This window comes from Heteronotia binoei, chromosome 1 (assembly GCF_032191835.1).
Source record: "Heteronotia binoei isolate CCM8104 ecotype False Entrance Well chromosome 1, APGP_CSIRO_Hbin_v1, whole genome shotgun sequence".
Taxonomy (NCBI): Eukaryota; Metazoa; Chordata; class Lepidosauria; order Squamata; family Gekkonidae; genus Heteronotia; species Heteronotia binoei.
In genome coordinates, this window is record NC_083223.1 from 129,231,955 (window position 1) to 129,251,994 (window position 20,040).

General features: G+C 41.3%; 1 protein-coding gene across 1 annotated transcript in view; it reads left to right on the forward strand.

Annotated features, from left to right (window-relative positions):
* RAB32 (RAB32, member RAS oncogene family) overlaps positions 1 to 19,667 on the forward strand; it is a 40,831-nt gene extending 21,164 nt beyond the window's left edge. The window contains exons 2-3 of the mRNA XM_060240704.1: positions 14,657 to 14,934; positions 17,908 to 19,667. Of these exons, the coding sequence (XP_060096687.1) occupies positions 14,657 to 14,934; positions 17,908 to 18,057 (428 nt within the window). The 3' untranslated portion in view covers positions 18,058 to 19,667. The remainder of the gene's footprint in view (positions 1 to 14,656; positions 14,935 to 17,907) is intronic.
* Positions 19,668 to 20,040: the final 373 nt, after the last annotated feature.

Here is a 20,040-nt window from a genome sequence, read left to right on the forward strand (position 1 = left end):
ACTTTCCATAATTTTTTATCTTTTTCTTTAATCATAATCATATTATTGTATCTCCATATTCTTTTAACCTGTTCATCTTTTATTTCTATTTCTATACTCAATGGGGTATGATCAGAAATCCATATTGGATGCATTGTTGTTCTTGTCAATTCCCAATTATTTGATCTTTGAAAGATTATATGATCTAAACATGAAGCTATTTTGTGCTTGCTGGAAAAGTGAGTTGGTTGGGGGTTCAAACCTAGAGCTTCGTATGCTTCTATCAGATTCCACTTTTTCCACCTAATTATCTGTCTTTAGTGACATCAGTGTTCAAGTCTCCTGCTATTATCACTTCTCCTTCAGAGAACCTCTGACTTTTGTAAAACCTTTACTAGAAATCCCCCCCCCCCCACTGTTCGGGGCATAAATATTTATCAATGTTATCAACCTATTTTGAAAGGAGCATTTAGCCAAGAGATATCTTCCTTCCCCATCACTTAATACATATATCAATTTAATGTCATTCCTTTTGTGTGCCAAAATTGCCACTCCCCTTGCTTTTTTTGTACTTCTTGCTTCAGCTAACACCTCCCACAGTGGGTCATTAAATAATGGTTTAGTATCCTTTTTGGCTTTGTGTGTTTCCTGTAAGCACATAATATCTATATTTTGTTACTTTATAAATCTAGCTATACCTTTTGAGATTAGAACTTAGACCATTGACGTTCAGCGAAATCATCTTCAACATTCTAACCATATTCTTTTACACTAAAATTCCCCCGTCCCTCTGGCCAAACATTCACTTTTAATATCCTTCCCTTCCTGCTTCCCAACAACCCTCCCCCCTCCTCCTCCACCCCCTCCCTCCTGCCCCTGACATAGAGCTTGTAACTGTGGGTGATTTCTCATCCCCTCGCTATGCCTTAGGGTATGCACATCCCCCCTCCTTCATACTTAATTATATCCTTAACTTATGACCTCTTGAATAATTCCCTTTTCTTATGAGAGCATCCTTTGCTGTTTGTCCTGGTGTGTGGTAGATTCTTCTTCTTCCAATATTGAAATCTCCTACCACCCGGCTCATTCATGCAAAAGTCTGCCCTACAGTCAAATGATTAGAGCCAGAAGAAATTCTACTCATTGGAATGATTTCTGTAGGGAAAAAGACCACTTGCGCATCCAGTTTGAAAGTAAAGGCTACCCTAGATCTGTGCTGGATAAAGCAGAAAAGAGGGCTACTACATGTTCTAGACCAACTGTCAAGCATGGAAGATTCAGATAACAAAGTAATTGTATAATACAAAGTCTTAGCTTATTGATACTCCATTGCTGCTCATCAGTAAGACTCCTTGAAAATGATACAAAGTATTGTAATGCATAAAGCTTTAAGGGTTAGATCAAAGCACCTTGGGAATGTTAATTCAAAGACATAACAAGGACGTGTGAATTATTACGTATCTACACCTAGCTGTCTCTGTGGTTAAAACTTCCCGGGTCTCAGGCATACAGTTGATAGTTACAGCGTGGAATCCTTCCGGGAGGTGCCCGTTATCAAAGCAGTACATTCCTACATTTGCTACTCAAAGGTGGGAAAGAGAAAAGGGAGGGTAGAAGGCAGGATGGTTTTTGGCTTTGATATGCAATTACATGAGAAAGCATTCTACAGGAAATCAGACTTAACATTTAATACTGACTATAATCCATATGCTTGACACCAACTTTGTTTGAGGGAAAACGGATTACAGAAAACACATGTTATCACATGTGCCTTTCACTTTTCCCCGCTAGCTCATTTGATTCAGAACATTATAAGAAAATTTTGGTTTGTTGTTAAAAACTTGCTGGGTTGTCAAAACTTACCTAGAGTGGGTTTCAGGAGAGCTAAAAGTATAGGGGACACCCTAATTAGAATGGACTTAATATCTACGAGTGAAAAAAATATATCAAAACGGGTGGGCACTTCCACTGCAGTGAGTGTGCCACTTGTTTGACATGCTTACAAATTAAAGAATATACTGACCCCAACTCAGGCTATAAGATAGCTCTTAAGGAAACTACCACATGTGGGACTAAAATGTGCGTTTATGTGATTTTATGCCTGTTTTTAAAAAATTTTGTCGGAAGTACAACACATGTCATACACGTGTATTGGAACATAAATCTCACGTCAGAAATAATTTGCCTGAGGCAAGCTTGTGGAACACTTTCGAACCTTTAAACATGATGTGGACTCTTAAATACTTAGTTACAAAATTCTCGCCCAGACAGCATACTAAGTGTGACGCTATTAAATTGTTACATCAGGAAGAAATGTGGCGGATTTTTAGATTACATTTCCTCACACCACAGGGACTAAATAATGAGTACATCCTCTTTTAGTTAGCATGGTTGATTGTTCTGATGCACTTAAGGTCTATAGACTTTTGAATGATTCTTCATCTAGTGTCACTTAGAAGATGGCTAAGTTTCTTTACTCTTTTAAAGGCGCACCAAGGGATCTCATAAAAGGAAGTACTTCTTCACTCAAAGGGTGATTAACATGTGGAATTCACTGCCACAGGAGGCCACAAGCATAGCCACCTTCAAGAGGGGGTTAGATAAAAATATGGAGCAGAGGTCCATCAGTGGCTATTAGCCACAGTGTGTGTGTGTGTGTGTGTGTGTGTATGTATGTGTATGTGTGTGTGTGTGTATATATATATATATATATATATATATATAAATTTTTTTGGGCCACTGTGTGACACAGAGTGTTGGACTGGATGGGCCATTGGCCTGATCTAACATGGCTTCTCTTATGTTCTTATGCTTACTTTGATGTATATGTACCCAATTGTTCCATTTTACCTTTTTTAACTAATTTGCTGTGACATATATATTTATATATTTTATGCCAATAAAGACTGACTTGACTAAATGAATAGGATCTTTCTTGTTTCCTTCGATTTCCTTTGTATTCTGTTGGTATGTCCTTACACTTCAGAACAATTGAGAATCATTTAGAAATAATTGTTTATTACATGGAGGCTTTGTATTGTACTTTTAAGACAGTGGTCCCCAACCTTTTTGGCACCAGGGACCGGTTTTGCTGCCGCCATGGTCCACCCTAGGGTTGCCAAGTCCAATTCAAGAAATATCTGGGGACTTTGGGGGTGGAGCCAAGAGCAAGGGTGTGACAAGCATAATAGAACTCCAAAGGGAGTTCTGGCCATCACTTTTAAAGGGACCACACACTTTTTAAAATGCCTCCCTTCCATAGGAAATAATGTAGGATAGGGACACCTTCTTTTGGGGCTCATAAAATTGGACCCCCTGGTCCAATCTTTTTGAAACTTGGGGGGTATTTTGCAGAGAGGCACTGGATGCTATGCTGCAATTTTGGTGCTCTACTTCAAAATACAGCCCCTTCAGAGCCCCAGATACCCACGGATCAACTCTCCATTATTCCCAGCAGATATTTCCCTCCCCTCCCCCCGCTTTCTGATGACCCTGAAGTGGAGGAGGGCCTCCAATCCGGGGGGTCCCCTGCCCCCATCTGGGTATTAGCAATCCCTAGCCCGCCCCCTCCCCTCCCTTCCCCATCGTTGCATTGTGTTTCACCCCCCCTCCCCTGCCCTCGCAAAGGAGTCAGCCCTACCTGCTTCAGCAGGAACCAGGCTGATTCTATGGCGTTTGAAAAGCAGGCTGGAGGAGGAGTAGTTTCACCCCCTCCCTCACTTCTGGAAGTGAGTGGTGGGGAGAAGCCTCCTTCAGCATGCTATTGAAATAACTTAGAATTAGCCCGGTTTCTGCTGAAGCTGCCCAAGCTTCGCGCAGCGCCGTCTGATCATGCGGCCGGGGGGGGGGGGGAGATGAGGCTTGGCTCTACCACTTCGGTAGGGCCTGGGCTGATTCTAAGTTATTTCAATAGCATACTGAAGGAGGCTTCTCCCCCCCCCCCTCACTTCCAGAAGTGAGGGAGGGGATGATATTCCTCCTCCAGCCTGCTCTTCAAATGCCATAGAATCAGCCCGGTCCCTGTTTGAAAGGTATATCTGTTTGAAAGGTATGTAATATTACAGGTACGCATTGTTTTGATGTTTCCTTAAAAATTGTATTTTAAATATTGTTATAATTGACACAGCTGGTCAAAGCTTCTAGTGAAACGAGGGAATATAAAATACTACCTCGTCGCTGTGTTTCAAGACTGCTGTGTACAAGACATATTCGATTTATTGGAACATGAACTACCATGCGTTTTCCTCAGGAACTGCTGGACCGAGGATTCTTTTGGCGCTGAAGGACTTTTGGATATGCTTTAGGATTTTGCCTTTAAATGTTTTATTTATGTCCTGTTGCACTTAATATGGGTGTTCTGTACTTCAGGGTATGTTATTTGAAATAATTTTTTAGATGAGAGTGTCAATAAGTGCCATAAATATTTTCTGTTCTTTGTTTATATGTTTTCTTTTTTTTGAGGCTGGTTATCACAAAACCTTTGGGTTTTCTCCTGTCACTCTCTGCCATGATTTTCTGCTTGGTTTGCACAGCCTCCAGGTGGGACCTGAGGATTCCCTGGAATTACAGCTCATCTTCAGACTACACACTGGAGAAAATGGATGCTTTGGAGGGGGAACTTTATGGCATTATACCATGCCAAGGTGCCTTCCTTCTCCTCAGGCTGTGTCCCCAAATCTCCAGGAGTTTCCCATCTGGATATAGTAACCCTACTCCCCTATCCCCTACCAGTGGCCAGGGGAGACCTGGCAACCCTATTTTACTCCAGCTTTCCATTGCCAAGTACCTGAGGATCCCCTGCTCTCTTAAACAATTCCATTTGATTCCTTTGATGCTTCTTATGCCTACAACTCTCAGAAAACTACAAAATGCCTCTTGATTCTCTGCCTTCCAGCCTGCCTCTTCTGTGAAACCTTGGGCCTAGTTGCTATTAAAACTAAGCCCCAATAGACTGGCTACGCCCTGAAGTTAGCCGGTAGTCATTACCCGCTGCTTGCTGTCTGTTCGCTCTATATTATTTTTACCTTCTTTGAACTCTACTAAAAGATTTTGGAAATATGTCTCCTAAGCAAGATAAGAAGGGGAAACAAAGCTGATAATATGCCACCTTTGACAGAGTTTTCACTCTAACAGCGACTAGAAACTCCTCCACAACGAACCTAGGAAATGCTAGCATGCCACAAGATACTACACTTACAACAAACTTTCTTTTTGAACCCATGGCTAAACAACAACAAGAACTAAGATACGATATCATGGAAATGCTAAAACCTGCATTCCAGTATATGGACAAAATAGAAGAACAATTTAAGCAAATCGATCAAACAGCTTGACAACTAATACTGCCTCTAAGCTGTGGAGTCTTGTGAGCAAAAAATCTAATTCATGAGCTACTAGCATTAACATTGAGAGCTACTGCATAAGTTAGTTTGCTCTGGGGCCATTTTTCCAGAGTTGAAACAAAAATGTGTGAGCCAGAGGCTAAAAAACTGTGAGCTAGCTCACACTAAGAAGGTAGCTGCTCTTGAGAAGCAAATTCTAAACTCCTGATTTATGGGCTAGAAAACGTATTCTCTCCATGGACTATCGCTCCTGTGAACTGCACTTGAAATTCAGGGGATTTAAATCTAATGCTGAAGTACGAATGGAACTAAATATTTTTATGGCACTGGTGGAATCTTTAAAATTGGAGGAAGGTGTTGTTTTTTAATTCAAAAGGAACCTGTGAATGCTTCAGTATAATATTGAGACATTGTTGTAGTCTTCAAAGACCACAGAACCAGATAACAGATACTAACACAAGCTAGAAAATGAAATGGCTTGGAATATCAGGACTCAAAGATACTAGTCTTTCCTGACTTCCCACTAGAGTTTCTGAAGAGCAGAAAGGAATTGGAACTAACCACGGCTAAACTCTGTGAATTAGGCATTAAATATAATTAGCTTCATAGGGGAAACACTCTGTGGCACATAGACAAGTGATTTATACAGCTTTTGACAATACATCTGGCGAACTGCCATCGGCTGGCTTAAATATATCACCATTGGAGAAGGCAGCCAATAAAAGGAAAACAAGGTCACCTCCCACACCTTTCAAAGCAACTAGAGTTTGTCTGTCTAAGGAACATGAAGAACTCAAAGAACATGTAGACTCTTTGTAAACAGTCTCAGTTTGTATCTTCCTTTTAAGGTCTGCCCTTAGATATTTTTGAGCAGGGTGATTGGGAAGCGGTGAGTGATTGTGGGTATGTGCTCTCCCTGCTACCAGTCCCTGGGTGAAAGGCAAATGACCTTTCAACCCCTGTGGCCTCTCTCGGGCTGAACTCAGGTTCAAGAATACTAGACTTAGATGTATAGAGATTCACAAACTTGAGAATTTTTGCTGTATTTTATTACATTTTGTAGTTATTATACTTGATTATAGTAAAGTTTTGTTTAAAACATCTACATGAATAATATACTATTAGCAAGAAGATAGAAGAGCTGAAGAGAAAAGAAGGGAGGAAAGTTTTTAATATATAGGTAATTATAAGCAAATTTACAAATAGTAACCACATATAATAGTGTTGAAATTAGTATAAATATATTTAGCTAGTTACAATTGCAGTTTCTTTATGTTGTTCTATCTGTAATTCAGTTCTTCAATAAAAAGATTAAATTAAATATGCATTTTTTAAAAAAAAACAAAAAACTAAGCCCAAATATACCTAGCTACAATCATACATATTATTCATGTATGCCAGCTGGATTCTTAAGTCTCCAAGTCAACCTGTCTCTCAGCACATGTGAAGCCCTGATTCACAGCAAAATGAAGCTAATGGTAAAACTAATGATAAACATTCTTACTCACAGCTGTGAGTACTATAACAAGAGCTAGGGTTACCAACCTTCATGTGAGGTGGACTCTATTGTCTTGCCTTTTACTCTTTGAATAAGGGTTCATAGTAATGTTTTCATGATATTTTTAGTCACTGAATAAACGATCTGTATATGCTTAAAATGAGATAGGTCACTTGTCTTAACTGACGTGGATTAATTATCCTAACACACACAACTTCCCATCTTCCCCCATCCCCCACCCAAGAGATGCACCTGCTGCCATCCAAGCCCCCCTTACAAATTCCCACCCTTCCCTCCCCAAGAGATGCTCTTGTCTCCATCCAAGTCACACACACATTTCCACCTTCCCCCCCAACCCAGAGGCGCTCCTGCCTCCATCTAAGCCACACACACACACAACTTCCCACCTTCCCCTTCCCCTGACCTGAGAGATGCTCCTGTTGCCATCCAAGCCCCACTCACACATACATTCCTACCTTCCCTCCATCCCGACCCAAGAGAGGCAGGAAAAGCCCCAACTCCCCATCTGCAGGTTGGATGCCTAACAACGGAGGGAGGCAGGAAAAGGGTCCTTGACCAGCTGTTGTTGCCTCCTTCTCACAGAAGCTGCAGAGCGGCTTGGTTGCCAGGGAAAAACAGCCATGAGTTTTGCAGGCTGGTGTCCAGGGGCAGCTCAGGCTGGACAACTTCTGCAGGCACTTACAGCACTGCCTCCCACTGCCATGGAAGATTTGGGGGAGGGTCATGTGTTTGGCTCCAGGTTGTCCAGGCAACCTGTCAGAGTCATCCCAGCCTTGGCTCCTCTGCCAATCAGGTGGTGGCGGCAGGGGAGGGTGAGGAGGTGTGGCACCAGGCAGCCTTGTGTGGGCTGATCTGGGCTCAGGGGCTTGGGAGATTGGGTGCCTCTCGTGCTGTCCAGTGGGGGAGGACAGGAGTCTGGCTGGCCTGCTTAGGAAGGGGCTCTTTTTGCTGCTGGCAGCCCCTTTCTTTACAGGTGGAGGATGGAAGGAAGTACTTTGGCTTCCCCAGGTCACCAGCTCCAAACAGCTCGGTGGGCCTGGGGATAATGACTTACCACCCTCACCCTACAGCCACCTGCCTCTTTGGGGAGACAGGGATGGATGGGACAGATGCCAACAGGCAGGGCTCATGGCTGGCCTAGCCCCCAGAAAAGCTTCCCAAGTTCCCTGGTAGGCTGGCAGTGGGAGACCCATGCCCACCATTGCATCTTCCCCCCCCCCAAAAAAAACCAAAGTACAGCTGGGGCTGGGCCCGGGCCCCACTTCTCTGCCCACTTGGAAGCACAAAGCTATGCACAGACCTCAAGTTGGCTTCCTGGTGCATGCAACTGACTCAGCTGAGTAGTGAGGGGCTGGGAAACGCATGGAAAAGAAGGGGCACTGAGTCCTCCAGTAGAGGTGGTGCTCTAGCCTCTAGTCCTTGACCAGCCATTGTCGCCTCCTTCTCATAGAAGCTGCAGAGCGGCTTGGATGCTAGGGAAAAACCGCCATAAATTTTGCAGGCTGGAGCCCAGGGAGCATCACCTGACGGATGCCTGGGAGGGAGCATCACCTGATGGATGCCATTTTGTGTCCTGCTGCAAATTATTTAAAAACTGGTGGAGGAGTGCTTAAACCAGGAGAACCCCTGCTGCCACCAGGAGAATGGCAAGCCTAATTACAGTTGATCTCCAGATGTCCAAGATCAGTTTCCCTGGAGAAAATGGCTGCTTTGGAGGATGGACTCCATGGTATTATTCCCTGCTGAGGTTCCTTCCCTCCCCAAATCCTTTTCTTCCAGGGCTCTACCCCTAAAACCTTCAAGTATTTCCCAACCCAGATCTGACAACCCTACTGGGTGGTTGTGTATGTGTGCATGATTTCCCTGGAAATTAAAAGTTGCTGGGACTTCATCTGTTTGGCACAGTGGAGTAACTCATCTTCTAAAAGTTGTTAATAGAGAAGCTGGGCTACTCTTGGGTATGTTTACCAAACCTGGCAAACTTTGAAAATGATACACAGTTGCTCAGTCAGGATTTGTTCCCCCAAATGTGGCAGGTTAATATAGCATCTATTGTGTAATACTCTTCCTTCACAAATAAGCTTTGTATAGACTGTGCAATGGGTGTAGATGAACAGCAACCTAGAGCTCTTATCACCAACTTGGCTAATGTTACACAAGATCAATCTTTATTTGCTTGAACAAACTACAAGTAACTTTTTTAAAAAACCTAAAAACTCATTTATCTTGTAAGCGCTAAATACATATGCCATCTTTTCTTTTCTTTCAAAAATTCCACTGTGATCCTTAAAGTAAGGATGAATCATTTAACTATATAATTCTAAGGCAGACAACATTGTATAAGTCTGGCCATAGAGACCCTGAAGGAAGCCTTGTAGAGAACTCTTATCGCAAGGGCAGTGGGGCTGTTGTTGTTGTTCAGTCGCACAGTCGAGTCCAACTCTTTGCGACCCCATGGACAAAGTCATGCCATGCCCTCCTGTCTTCCACCATCCTCTGAAGTCTGCTCAAATTCGTGTTAGTTACATCAGTTACACTGTCCAGCCATCTCATCTTTTGCAGTCCCCTTCTTCTTTTGCCTTCTGGCTTTCCCAACATCAGGATCTTTTATTTTTATCTATTTAGTAGACTTATATTCTGCCCTTTCCCATAAACGGACTCAGAGCGGATCACAACATACAATAAAAACCTACAGATCCAAGTTAAAACATTACATTAAAATTAAACAAGTAAAACAGTAAATAAAGCGCACCACCGGCGGAAAAGGCACATCATACAGGTAAATAGTTATATGGGCCCATATTAAATGATGGTAGTAGTAGTAGTAAGAAAGCACTGCAGTAGGGTATAATGTCACCACAAGGGCCCCACAAGGGAGGCCAACTGGTGGAATAATGAGATGCCTGCTGCCTCAGCCATAAGCTCGGCGGAACAGCTCCGTCTTGCAGGCCTTACAAAATGTCAGTAGCTCAGATAGGGCTCGGATCTCCACAGGGAGCTGATTCCACCAGGCGGTTGAGGCAAGTTGGACATCCTTAGGGCCAGGGGTGGTCAAGAGGTGTTGCGTAGCCGATCGCAACGACCTCTGGGGCATATATGGGGAAAGGTGGTCCCTCAGGTATGTTGGTCTCAGACCGCGTAAGACTTTAAATGTTAGTACCAAAACCTTGAAGTGGATCCAGTGAGTGCTCCCTTCTTATTTAGTGGCCAAAGTATTTGAGCTTCAGCTTTAGCATCTGATCTTCCAAGGAACAGTCAGGGTTGATTTCCCTTAGGACTGACTGATTGGATCTTCTTGCAGTCCAAGGGACTCTCAAGATTCTTCTCCAGCACCACAGCTTGAAAGCATCTATTCTTCTGTGCTCTGCCTTCCTTATGGTCCAACTCTCACAGCCATACATTACTACTGGGAATACCATAGCTTTGACTATATTGATTTTTGTTGGCAGGGTGATGTCTCTACTTTTTATTATACTGCCTAGGTTCACCATAGCTGTCCTCCCAAGGAGCAAATGTCTTTTAATTTCATGGCTACAGTCACCATCTGCAGAGATCTTGGATCCCAGAAATGTGAAGTCTGTCACTACTTCCATGTCTTCCCCTTCTATTTGCTGAGGTGTGGTGAGTCCGGATGCCATGATCTTAATTTTTCTGATGTTGAGTTTCAAACCTACTTTTGTGCTCTCCTCTTTCACCCTCAGGAAGAGGTTGATTAGGTCCTTCTCACTTTCTACCATTAGAGTAGTTTCATTGCATATCTGAGGTTGTTAATGTTTCCCCCAGCAATTTTAATTCCGGCTTGTGCTTCATTCAGGCCGGCATTCCGCATGATATACTCTGCATATAAGTTAAATAAGCAGGGTGACAATATACATCCTTGTTTTAATTCCGGCTTGTGCTTCATTCATTGTGCTTCATTCAGGCCGGCATTCCGCATGATATACTCTGCATATAAGTTAAATAAGCAGGGTGACAATATACATCCTTGTTTTAATTCCGGCTTGTGCTTCATTCATTGTGCTTCATTCAGGCCGGCATTCCGCATGATATACTCTGCATATAAATTAAATAAGCAGGGTGACAATATACATCCTTGTTGAACTCCTTTTCCTATTCTAAATCAATCAGTCATTCCATATCCCGTTCTGACAGTTGCTTCTTGACCCTTATACAGGTTTCTCAGGAAACATGTGAGGTGGGCTGGTACTCCCATCTCTTTAAGGACTTGCCACAGCTTGTTGTGATTCACACAGTCAAAGGCTTTAGCATAGTCAGTGATGCAGAAATAAATGTTTTTGTGGTATTCCCATGCAGTGGGGCTATTGGCTGTCTAAATCCAATAGCAGTTCTCACATAGTGGAAGAAATTTATCCACTGTACCCTAATAGCTCAGTAACCACCTTCACTTCTCTAGAGAGCACTTGTTCTTAGCTAAAAGACTGTGTTTTTGTTTGTTTTTTAAAAGTTAATTTGCTGTGCCTTGGTCTTGCAGATAATGAAATATTCAAACCATGATCCATGTTAGTTACCAGGCTTGTCTGCTTTATTTTCAGTACAGCAGTCCTGTTGACTATAGTAGGATAGTGGTGTACTGTAGGGTTGCCAGTTGGATTTTATTTTAAACTAGAAATAAGGCTGATTGTGGGGGCGGGGGGGGATACAGTAGGCTCTAGAAAGAGACTCTGGGTGAGTGCCCCTCACCCTTACTGTCTTCCCACCCACCCAAGTGAAGGCATTCACTCCCCCCCCCCGCCACCTCAAGGGGAGCTGATCTCTGCCATCTGGAGAGCAGTTGTAATTCTGAGTGATCTCCAGCCCTTACTTGGAGATTGGTAACGGTGTTTCCCTAGAAGGAAATTGCTATTTGGAAGGTGGCATTGCTCTTGTCTGAGTTTCCACCCCTCCTCAAACCCACCCTCTCCAGGCTCCATCCCTCAAATCTCCAGGAATTTCCATCCTGGAGTTGGTGACTGCTAAGTTACACTGGCTGTCCTGGGGGGGGGGGCTGCTGCTGAACAGGATCAAATAGCCAGGTCTAGTTAAGTTATGCCAGTCAGGTGGCATCAAGTCACTCAGAAGGTGCTGCCAGGCCTGGTTTCGTGAAAAAAGTCCACAGGAAAAAAGCTCACAGAAAAACCCCATGGTCATAAATGCCCACACTGAAAAATGCCCACATGGAAATCCCACATGGGGAAAAGTCCATACAGAAAACATCCCACACAGAAAAGAGCCCATGCGGAAAGAAGCCCACATGGGAAAAATACCATGTAAAGCACCATAAATATTTATAATTGTGGATAATCATTCATCTCCAATTATGAAAATGAACAGGTATTAGTAATACTGTATTACCTATATTTGATGTTATTGTAGGATTAAAATGTCATATTCACATGCAACAATTTGTGTTGTGATTTTATCAAGTATAATTAAATAATAATTTTGCTATGTTATTAGTATATTCATTACTATACAAAAGTGGCCTGTATGAAGAGCACTTTAATGCTCCTGAGTGTAAAGCTTTGGAAGGAAAAATACAGGAAATAAAAGCAACCATTTTGTTATCAATGAAGTTTTTAAGAGGAAAAAACAATAAGAGAAATTAAACTCTATACAGAAATATTTTAAAATTAAATATTTTAAATTTATTAATTTACAATTAGTCAACCTTTTTAATGTTGGTACAAAGTAATTTCTAAAGTACTGTCTAGTAGTCATAGCTTTTGAACAACTATATGACTTAAAATTTTTCAAATAATATTATTTAGTTTGTGATTAAAAATTAAAACCATAAGATAACAAAAAAAATTAGTCAATTTCCTAGTCAAAAATTAGTCAATTTTCCTTCACTTGTATTTTAACAAATACATTGTGGTACACCCAGTGACCACAACAAAAGGCGAAAAGCAAGAATTATTTAAGAACAATAATAGCTCAGATATAATTCTTCATTGCAAATTAGCCAGTCTCCTTGAGTAATTAAGTTTATTGTCCACCTGCTCATATTGCTGCACAGAAGTGGCAACCATGTCACGCAGTGCCTCATATTTTCTCTTTTTCACCTCTAGGCGACCTGCCTGTGCATTAGCCGGTGTTAGTTTGTGGCAAGCCCAGGCCCGGCATTAGAGCCTCAGGCACCCCAGACTGGCACCTGCCCCACTGCTGCACCCTTGCCTGCTTTGTTCATTACACAGAGTTAGGTGCTGGCAAAACAGAAAGTGAAAGAAACAGTCTGGCTAAAATGGCAAGAGGCACTTTGACAACATCCACATACCATGACACTGAAGGGCTCTGGATTCAGCATGTGTGAATGCAAGCATTCAGGGCGTCTTAGGTTTGCTGGTGTTAGTAGTGTCTGGTTGTTTGTGATATAGGCTGCAGTAGGTGCATATACCAATAGAATCTGGGCAGGCTAGTGTGCCCAATTATATAGCTGTCCTGAGCCTGCTTCGGCGGGGAGGGTGGGATATAAATACGAGGAATAAATAAATAAATAAAGAGGCAAATGCAATGAATTTCAGGTTCTATAGATTAATGCAGTTGCTCAAAATCTCATGGGGTGTACATTTAATCAGTTCTATTTCATCTCTAACTCTAATTCAGTAACACTTAGAACTAGAATTCAGTAACTGAATCTGACTGAAATTGAATCCGATGAAGACAGAGGTTCTGTATCTAAGTCGTGGTGGCCCAGGGTCAGGGATTTCGCTCCTGACCTTGGATGAGGCACCACTGGTGGCAGTACCAGGAGTTAGGAGTTTGGGAGTGCTCCTGGATGCCTCCTTAACAATGGAGGCCCAGGTAGCAGCCACCGCCAAGTTGACTTTTTACTACCTTTGACTGATTAGGCAGTTGGTCCCCTTCCTTGAATGCAGCGACTTGGCAACTGTGATCCATGAGATGGTCACCTCTAGATTGGATTACTGTAGTGCTCGCTACATGGGGATGCCCTTGACCCAAATCAAGAAACTGCAACTGGTGCAGAATGTGGCAGCCAGGCTGTTATTGGGTCTCCCCTTGAGGGGGAAAGTACTGCACTGGCTGCCTATAGCGTACTGGGTTCACTTCAAGGTGTTGGTTCTCACCTATAAAGCCTTATATTGCCAGGAGCCTGCATACCTATGGGACCGCCTTTCCCCACATGTTCCCCAGAGAGTACTATGGTCAAGATCTCAAAATCTCCTTGTACTTCCCAGCCCTAAAGATGCCAGATTGGCTATGACTAGGACTAGGGCCTTTTCTGTTGTAGCTCCGCACTGGTGGAATGAACTCCTTGTAAACATCAGAGCCTTGCGGGATCTTTTACAATTCCGCAGGGCATGCAAGATGGAACTCTTTCATCAGGCCGACTAAGAAGCTGTGCCCACCAATCCAACAGCACCCACCTGCATTTGGTACACTGTGCACCGGGAACCTAGACTTCAGCTTTCCATTTAGTATTCACTGGATCCCCTATCTGTATATGGCAAGCCTGGATTGTTCCATCTCACCATCGCACATATAGTACTTTATGATGTTTTTACTGTTTTTAATTGTTTTAAAAAAACTTATGGTGAACTATGCTGGTTCAGCTCTTGTAAACTGTCCTGAGCCTGCCGGCAGGGAGGGCAAGCTATAACTTGAATAAATAAATATAGAATCCTGTAAGAGCCAATGTGTATTTTGCCATATGCACATTAAGCTGCAGAATTCTAGCATTTTCAGGATCTACACATACTTTAATTATGTATTCATATAACTGGGAAAATACTTCATCACTAAATTAGCAGTGTTTACTTAAGTGCTATCTACTGTAATGCTCTCACTTGTCTTACAGGTCAAGAACGTTTTGGCAATATGACCAGAGTGTACTATAAAGAAGCTGTAGGTGCTCTTGTTGTCTTTGATGTTACAAGAGGCTCAACATTTGATGCAGTGTGCAAATGGAAACAAGATTTGGACAGTAAAGTGCTTCTCCCAAATGGTAACCCCATCCCTGCAGTTCTTCTTGCCAATAAATGTGACCAGAAAAAAGATGGTGGGCAGAATCCTTCCTCAATGGACCAGTTCTGCAGAGATGGAGGCTTTATTGGGTGGTTTGAAACCTCTGCAAAGGTAAGCATTTCCTAAAACTGGAGGAAGACTTAAACGTTTGTAAGAAACAAACATGGCCTGCTTATACTAGCACAACCTTACGGATAAGTCACAAGCTTTACTATCCCATAAAACTTAATTCTGAATTCCTGCCTGCAGTTTTTTTTTTTCTGGAGAAGGAGGTGCCAAAACTTTCAAGAGGGAAATGAAGGAGAAATACACATGAAGTGCCCCTCATTAACTTTTAAGCATTTTTTTAGAATTTTGTTTCCACAAAGGGGTTCTGGAACTCCATTCTGTCTCATTCCCCCAGAAAAAAGCCCTGCCTACATATATCTGTTAGTGCTTATGTTGCATTCGTGACCCCAAAGGATAGAGTAACTTCAAGCTATCCAGTTCTAGAGGTACTGTCAAATCTTTTTTTTTAGCTTTTTAAAGCAGTATTATTGATACATTCATTGAGCTGTTTCCACTGCAACTTTTCTACTTGTGCTAGAGCTCTTGTGCTCTAGGAAGACCAAGGTAGCGGCTTTTGTTAAAGCAATTTATTGCATCCCTGCTTTTATTTCCACTTGTGCAACTAATTTCTGGGTCCTATAGATAGATAGATAGATAGATAGATAGATAGATAGATAGATAGATAGATAGATAGATAGATAGATAGATAGATAGATAGATAGATAGATAGATAGATAGATAGATAGATAGATAGATAATTTTATTTGTATCCCGCCCTCCCCGCTGGAGCAGGCTCAGGGCGGCTAACAGCATCATTTAAATTCCAACTATACAAAGAAAGGCAAAGAAAACAAATTACATTTAAACATTAAAATTCTGATTAAGTTTAAAATTAATTAATTAAATTAGTAAAAGTGCTAATGCTATTTGTTCTTTAAAGGAATGTGCTAAGTGTTGCACAAGAATTTTCACAAGTGGAACTGCACTAAGAATGTTCTTTTCACCTGCACATTGCTGGACCCAAGCCTGTGTAAACTCATTTGTGCTGTTTCTTTGGGGTTTCCATTAAAAGTTTAATGTTATGGTGTTAAATAGTGGCTTGATCTGGATGGAGTACTGAACCAGTGTTTGTACTGAAATACCTGGAAGACCCATGGATTTACACACTGTCTCTTCCTTCCCTTGTATGCTGCAGTCCAGTTGGTTACTGCCTGGCTTGCATGTAGCTTACACTTCATGCTAGTGTAGTTCATACTTGATATGTACACCAAGATTGCAAGCTGTTGCTTGTTCCCAGTTCAGCTATCATCCTGGTATGCAGGGCAAGTGTAAACCATAGTGCTATGGCTTGGATGTAATGGCAAACTATGGCTTTCACTCAACCAGGGTGCAACCAGTTAGACTGTAGTTCGTATTTGATTTGTACACCAAGATTGCAAGCTATTGCTTGTTCCCAATTCGACTATCATTCTAGTATGCAGGGCAAGTGTAAACCACAGTGCTACAGCTTGGATGTAATGGCAAACTATGACTTTTCCTCAACCAGGGTGAAACCAGTTAGACTGTAGCCTGTGGGCAGTAGAGAAGGAATCATGCAAAACTTGAAGATTCCTGTAGTCCCTTCATGTAGTAAGCCATTGTTAAGCATTGTATGACACTGACTTGAAGGCAGTTAGTGTCACAACAAGAGAACTCAGTCTCTCTGCTGCCCTTTTGGTTATAGAAGCAAAAGTGATCAATGCAGACAGCAGCTCTGACTCCAGAGCTTTAACTTCTAGGTGTAATCTAAAAACAAAGGTCAGTACTCTTTGTTATGATGTTCACACCCCACCCCATAACCTTTGCTGACTGAAGAGCATAAATTGCCTTCCTGAATTAGACTTCAGTATTACCCAGCTTGCTCCAGAAGACCAGTGAGGTCAAAGAGCAGACATCTCCGTTGGATAAAAGTAATTGCTAATCAGCAACTCTGAGGTCACTGTTCTGATTTGCCATAAAAGAATCAGGCTTGCAAGATGGTTGATGACTAGTGGCCAAGGACACTATGATAAGCAGATAGATAAACTTTGGGAAAGATGTGGATGAAAAGTGGAAATACCAAGATTTGAAATGTTAAAACAATGAAAGTTGACTTCTAACTAGTCCCGCAGAAATATCACTATTGCCCATTTTCCACTCAAATAAGTAGAACAATTGTTGGATAAAATCTTAGAGCCAGTTTGGCATAGTTGTTAAGAGGGCAGACTCTAATCTGAAGATTGATTAATCACACATTTGACATTCAGAAGGTAGTATTTTGAAGCACTATACATCCAATTAAAATGACTTGTGGCAGAATGATTGGGAAAGACAAAAGACATTGGGCCAATGCCTGATTGGATGGCGATGAATATTTAGATACACATCCTGTTGAACCTAATACAGCACCATATAGAGAATGGCTACACTGAGACGTGTGTCTCCAGCCAGTCATGTATCTGAGTAGAGTTGGATCCTATCTGCAGCTGTGGCACATATTGAAATTGTCAGAACAGCGTGATGGAGATTCAGGCAAGGTTGATGGGGTTGCTTTGTCCCTCGTTCAGATGTATTATATGGTAATATTTCTGATGCCAAGTGAACCTCACCTCCTGTCCTCATTCATATTACCTAATTGCTAGATGGAATCACATTTTGAACTAAGCATAAATGGACTCAAAGTAGAAGAACATGGTAATAAGAAGGTGTATATATAAAAAGGGTACTTTACTTGCCCCTTGAGTCTCACGTGGCACTTCAGACAGAATTTTGGGGAATTCAGCACATTTTTAAAATTCAGGTTGCCGTCTAAACTTGCTGCAAAAAGTTGAAATAATGTGTATGTAGATCCATAATCCTAAATTATAAGATACACATTATATTACATTCCTTCACTTCATCTTTTATAAAGCATAATTGTATATGATGTGTACCACAGAGATGATGGTTTGTACCTTCTAGTTTCTTCTGTATAATGGGAATGGAAATCATTAACTTTTTCTCTTTTAATGTCTTCAGGACAATATCAACATTGATGAAGCCACTCGGTTCTTGGTGGAACACATCCTTGCAAATCTCAAAACCTTCCCTAGTGAAGAGAATGATATAGGGAAAATAAAGCTGGACCCAGATCCACTGAAGGCAGAAAGTAAATCACAGTGCTGTTAATAGGACTGTTATGCGTTATTGGCATACAATGAGAGCGGCTCCTCTCATCTGGCTGCTGATATGGTGCTGAATCACAACCATCCTAGTGGGATATTGGTCACAGTCCAGGGTGTTTACACACTTCTTTTTTTCCCCTTGTTAAGTAGGACTTCAAATTATTTTGATTATGAACTTGGACTGCCTAGCACAATCAGAAGATGGCCACAGACAAAAAGAGGGTAATTATTCATCAAGGAATAGTCAACAAGCATTGCCATGAGAGACTCAGCCTTGCCGTGCCGTGCAGCTTCAGAAATAGAATAGGAATGTTGGTGTGAATGAAAGTGTTCATTCTGATAAGCATTTTTTTAATCAAGTCCCTTTAATATATGTAAACAATTTACTATGGCTGGCCATTTGTCTTCTGTTCCTCTTCAATACTGTCTTTATTTGGCATCAATACCACAAAATGCTTAACAGCCAAAATTCACAGATTCTGGGTATTATAAAATGGATATGTAATAGCATGTATTCCTGATTTATGGTGTACTTCAACTGTAGAATAATTCTTTGGAAAGAAGATGAAGCTGGTGGAATGGAGTGTTGTTGACATTTTCCATCAGATAATAAGTTACAAACTCATCTCTGACTTCTGCATGAATACTAGAAAGTTTAAGTCCTAGTCTGCATATCTAAACCTTTCAAAGACCAGTCAGCTGTTACTGCACAGGTATAATCTTTGGTTAAATACTTATAATAGGCTGGAGTGAATAATGGCATTAATATACTCTTTTAGGAAACCAGAGGGAGACACAAGACTGTTTCTAGACTTGCAATTTGTAGGTATTGGTCCTCTTTCAGTCCTCCTTAATAATGCTGCTTTTGTACTCCCTTTCTCTTGCCACTTTTAACTGTTTTTAACACAAGGATTCTGACTTTATAAGGGTGTCACATTTCATGTAACAGGAGATCTTGCAAATTTTGTATGTAATCCAAAATGATGTAAAGGTGGGGAAATGGTGTGGAGTATGAATCTTGTTCCTAAAAAAGTTATGTTGATTGCTTGCTGATAGTAGTTATGATTATTTGGGAAACAACTTTGGGGGGTGGGGGACCTAGGGACACTCTCATTGTACATTATAGCCTAAACTACTTGGAATACTATGTTGTACTCAGCACATGGTCTGCTGTAGTAATCCAGCTGCTATGAATTCTAAAATACCTTCTTTTGGCCTAACATTCTTAAGGCTTAAATTAAGTCACAAATCCTCATTATGTGCCCAGAAAGGGATTTGTTAAGATTTCTGATGTCAGAAGTGTTTTATAGTGCATATGCACAGATCTAAAGTTTTTATAAGGTACATTTAAGACACTTTGTCACTTAAGAACAGATCCAGCAAGCTTCTCCTTTACTCCCTCCCCCTCTAACCTGTGCTAATCTTGTTGAAACCATAAACACTTCTAACTTCCTTAACTGTTTCAAAAAGTCTGTCAACCTAATATTTTGAATGCTTTTAGAACACTTTGGATCCAAACTCTGAACTGAGCACAAGTAACTCTTTTGGTTTTAAAGATCGAGCTTTCTCTTCCAGAAAGGAATGAAAAATAAATATTGAGATTGAAAAAATGAATACTTTTGTAAACTTCTTTGTAACTTAGAAGGAAATGAGCACGTGTTTTCACCTTCCTTGCACAAAAATATGATTAGTGTTAATGTGACCATGATACACAGATTTAGATATCTGCAGATGGAGGCAGCCTTTGCAATGATAGAGAGATAGAAAGAAGGTATGATGATGTTTACACAAGTGTGATTTTTTAAAAGCGGCTGTCTGTTTCGACTTGTACTCAAAACATTTTTTTCTTTGAAGAATGAATAGATTTTGGATCATCAGTTTAACATGCTCAAATCTGCATTGTTCTCACCCTCCCACCATCCAGCATTTTTCTTTATTATTTGCTTTTTAGCACGTTCTTTATTTTGTATAAATATTTTAGTCCATG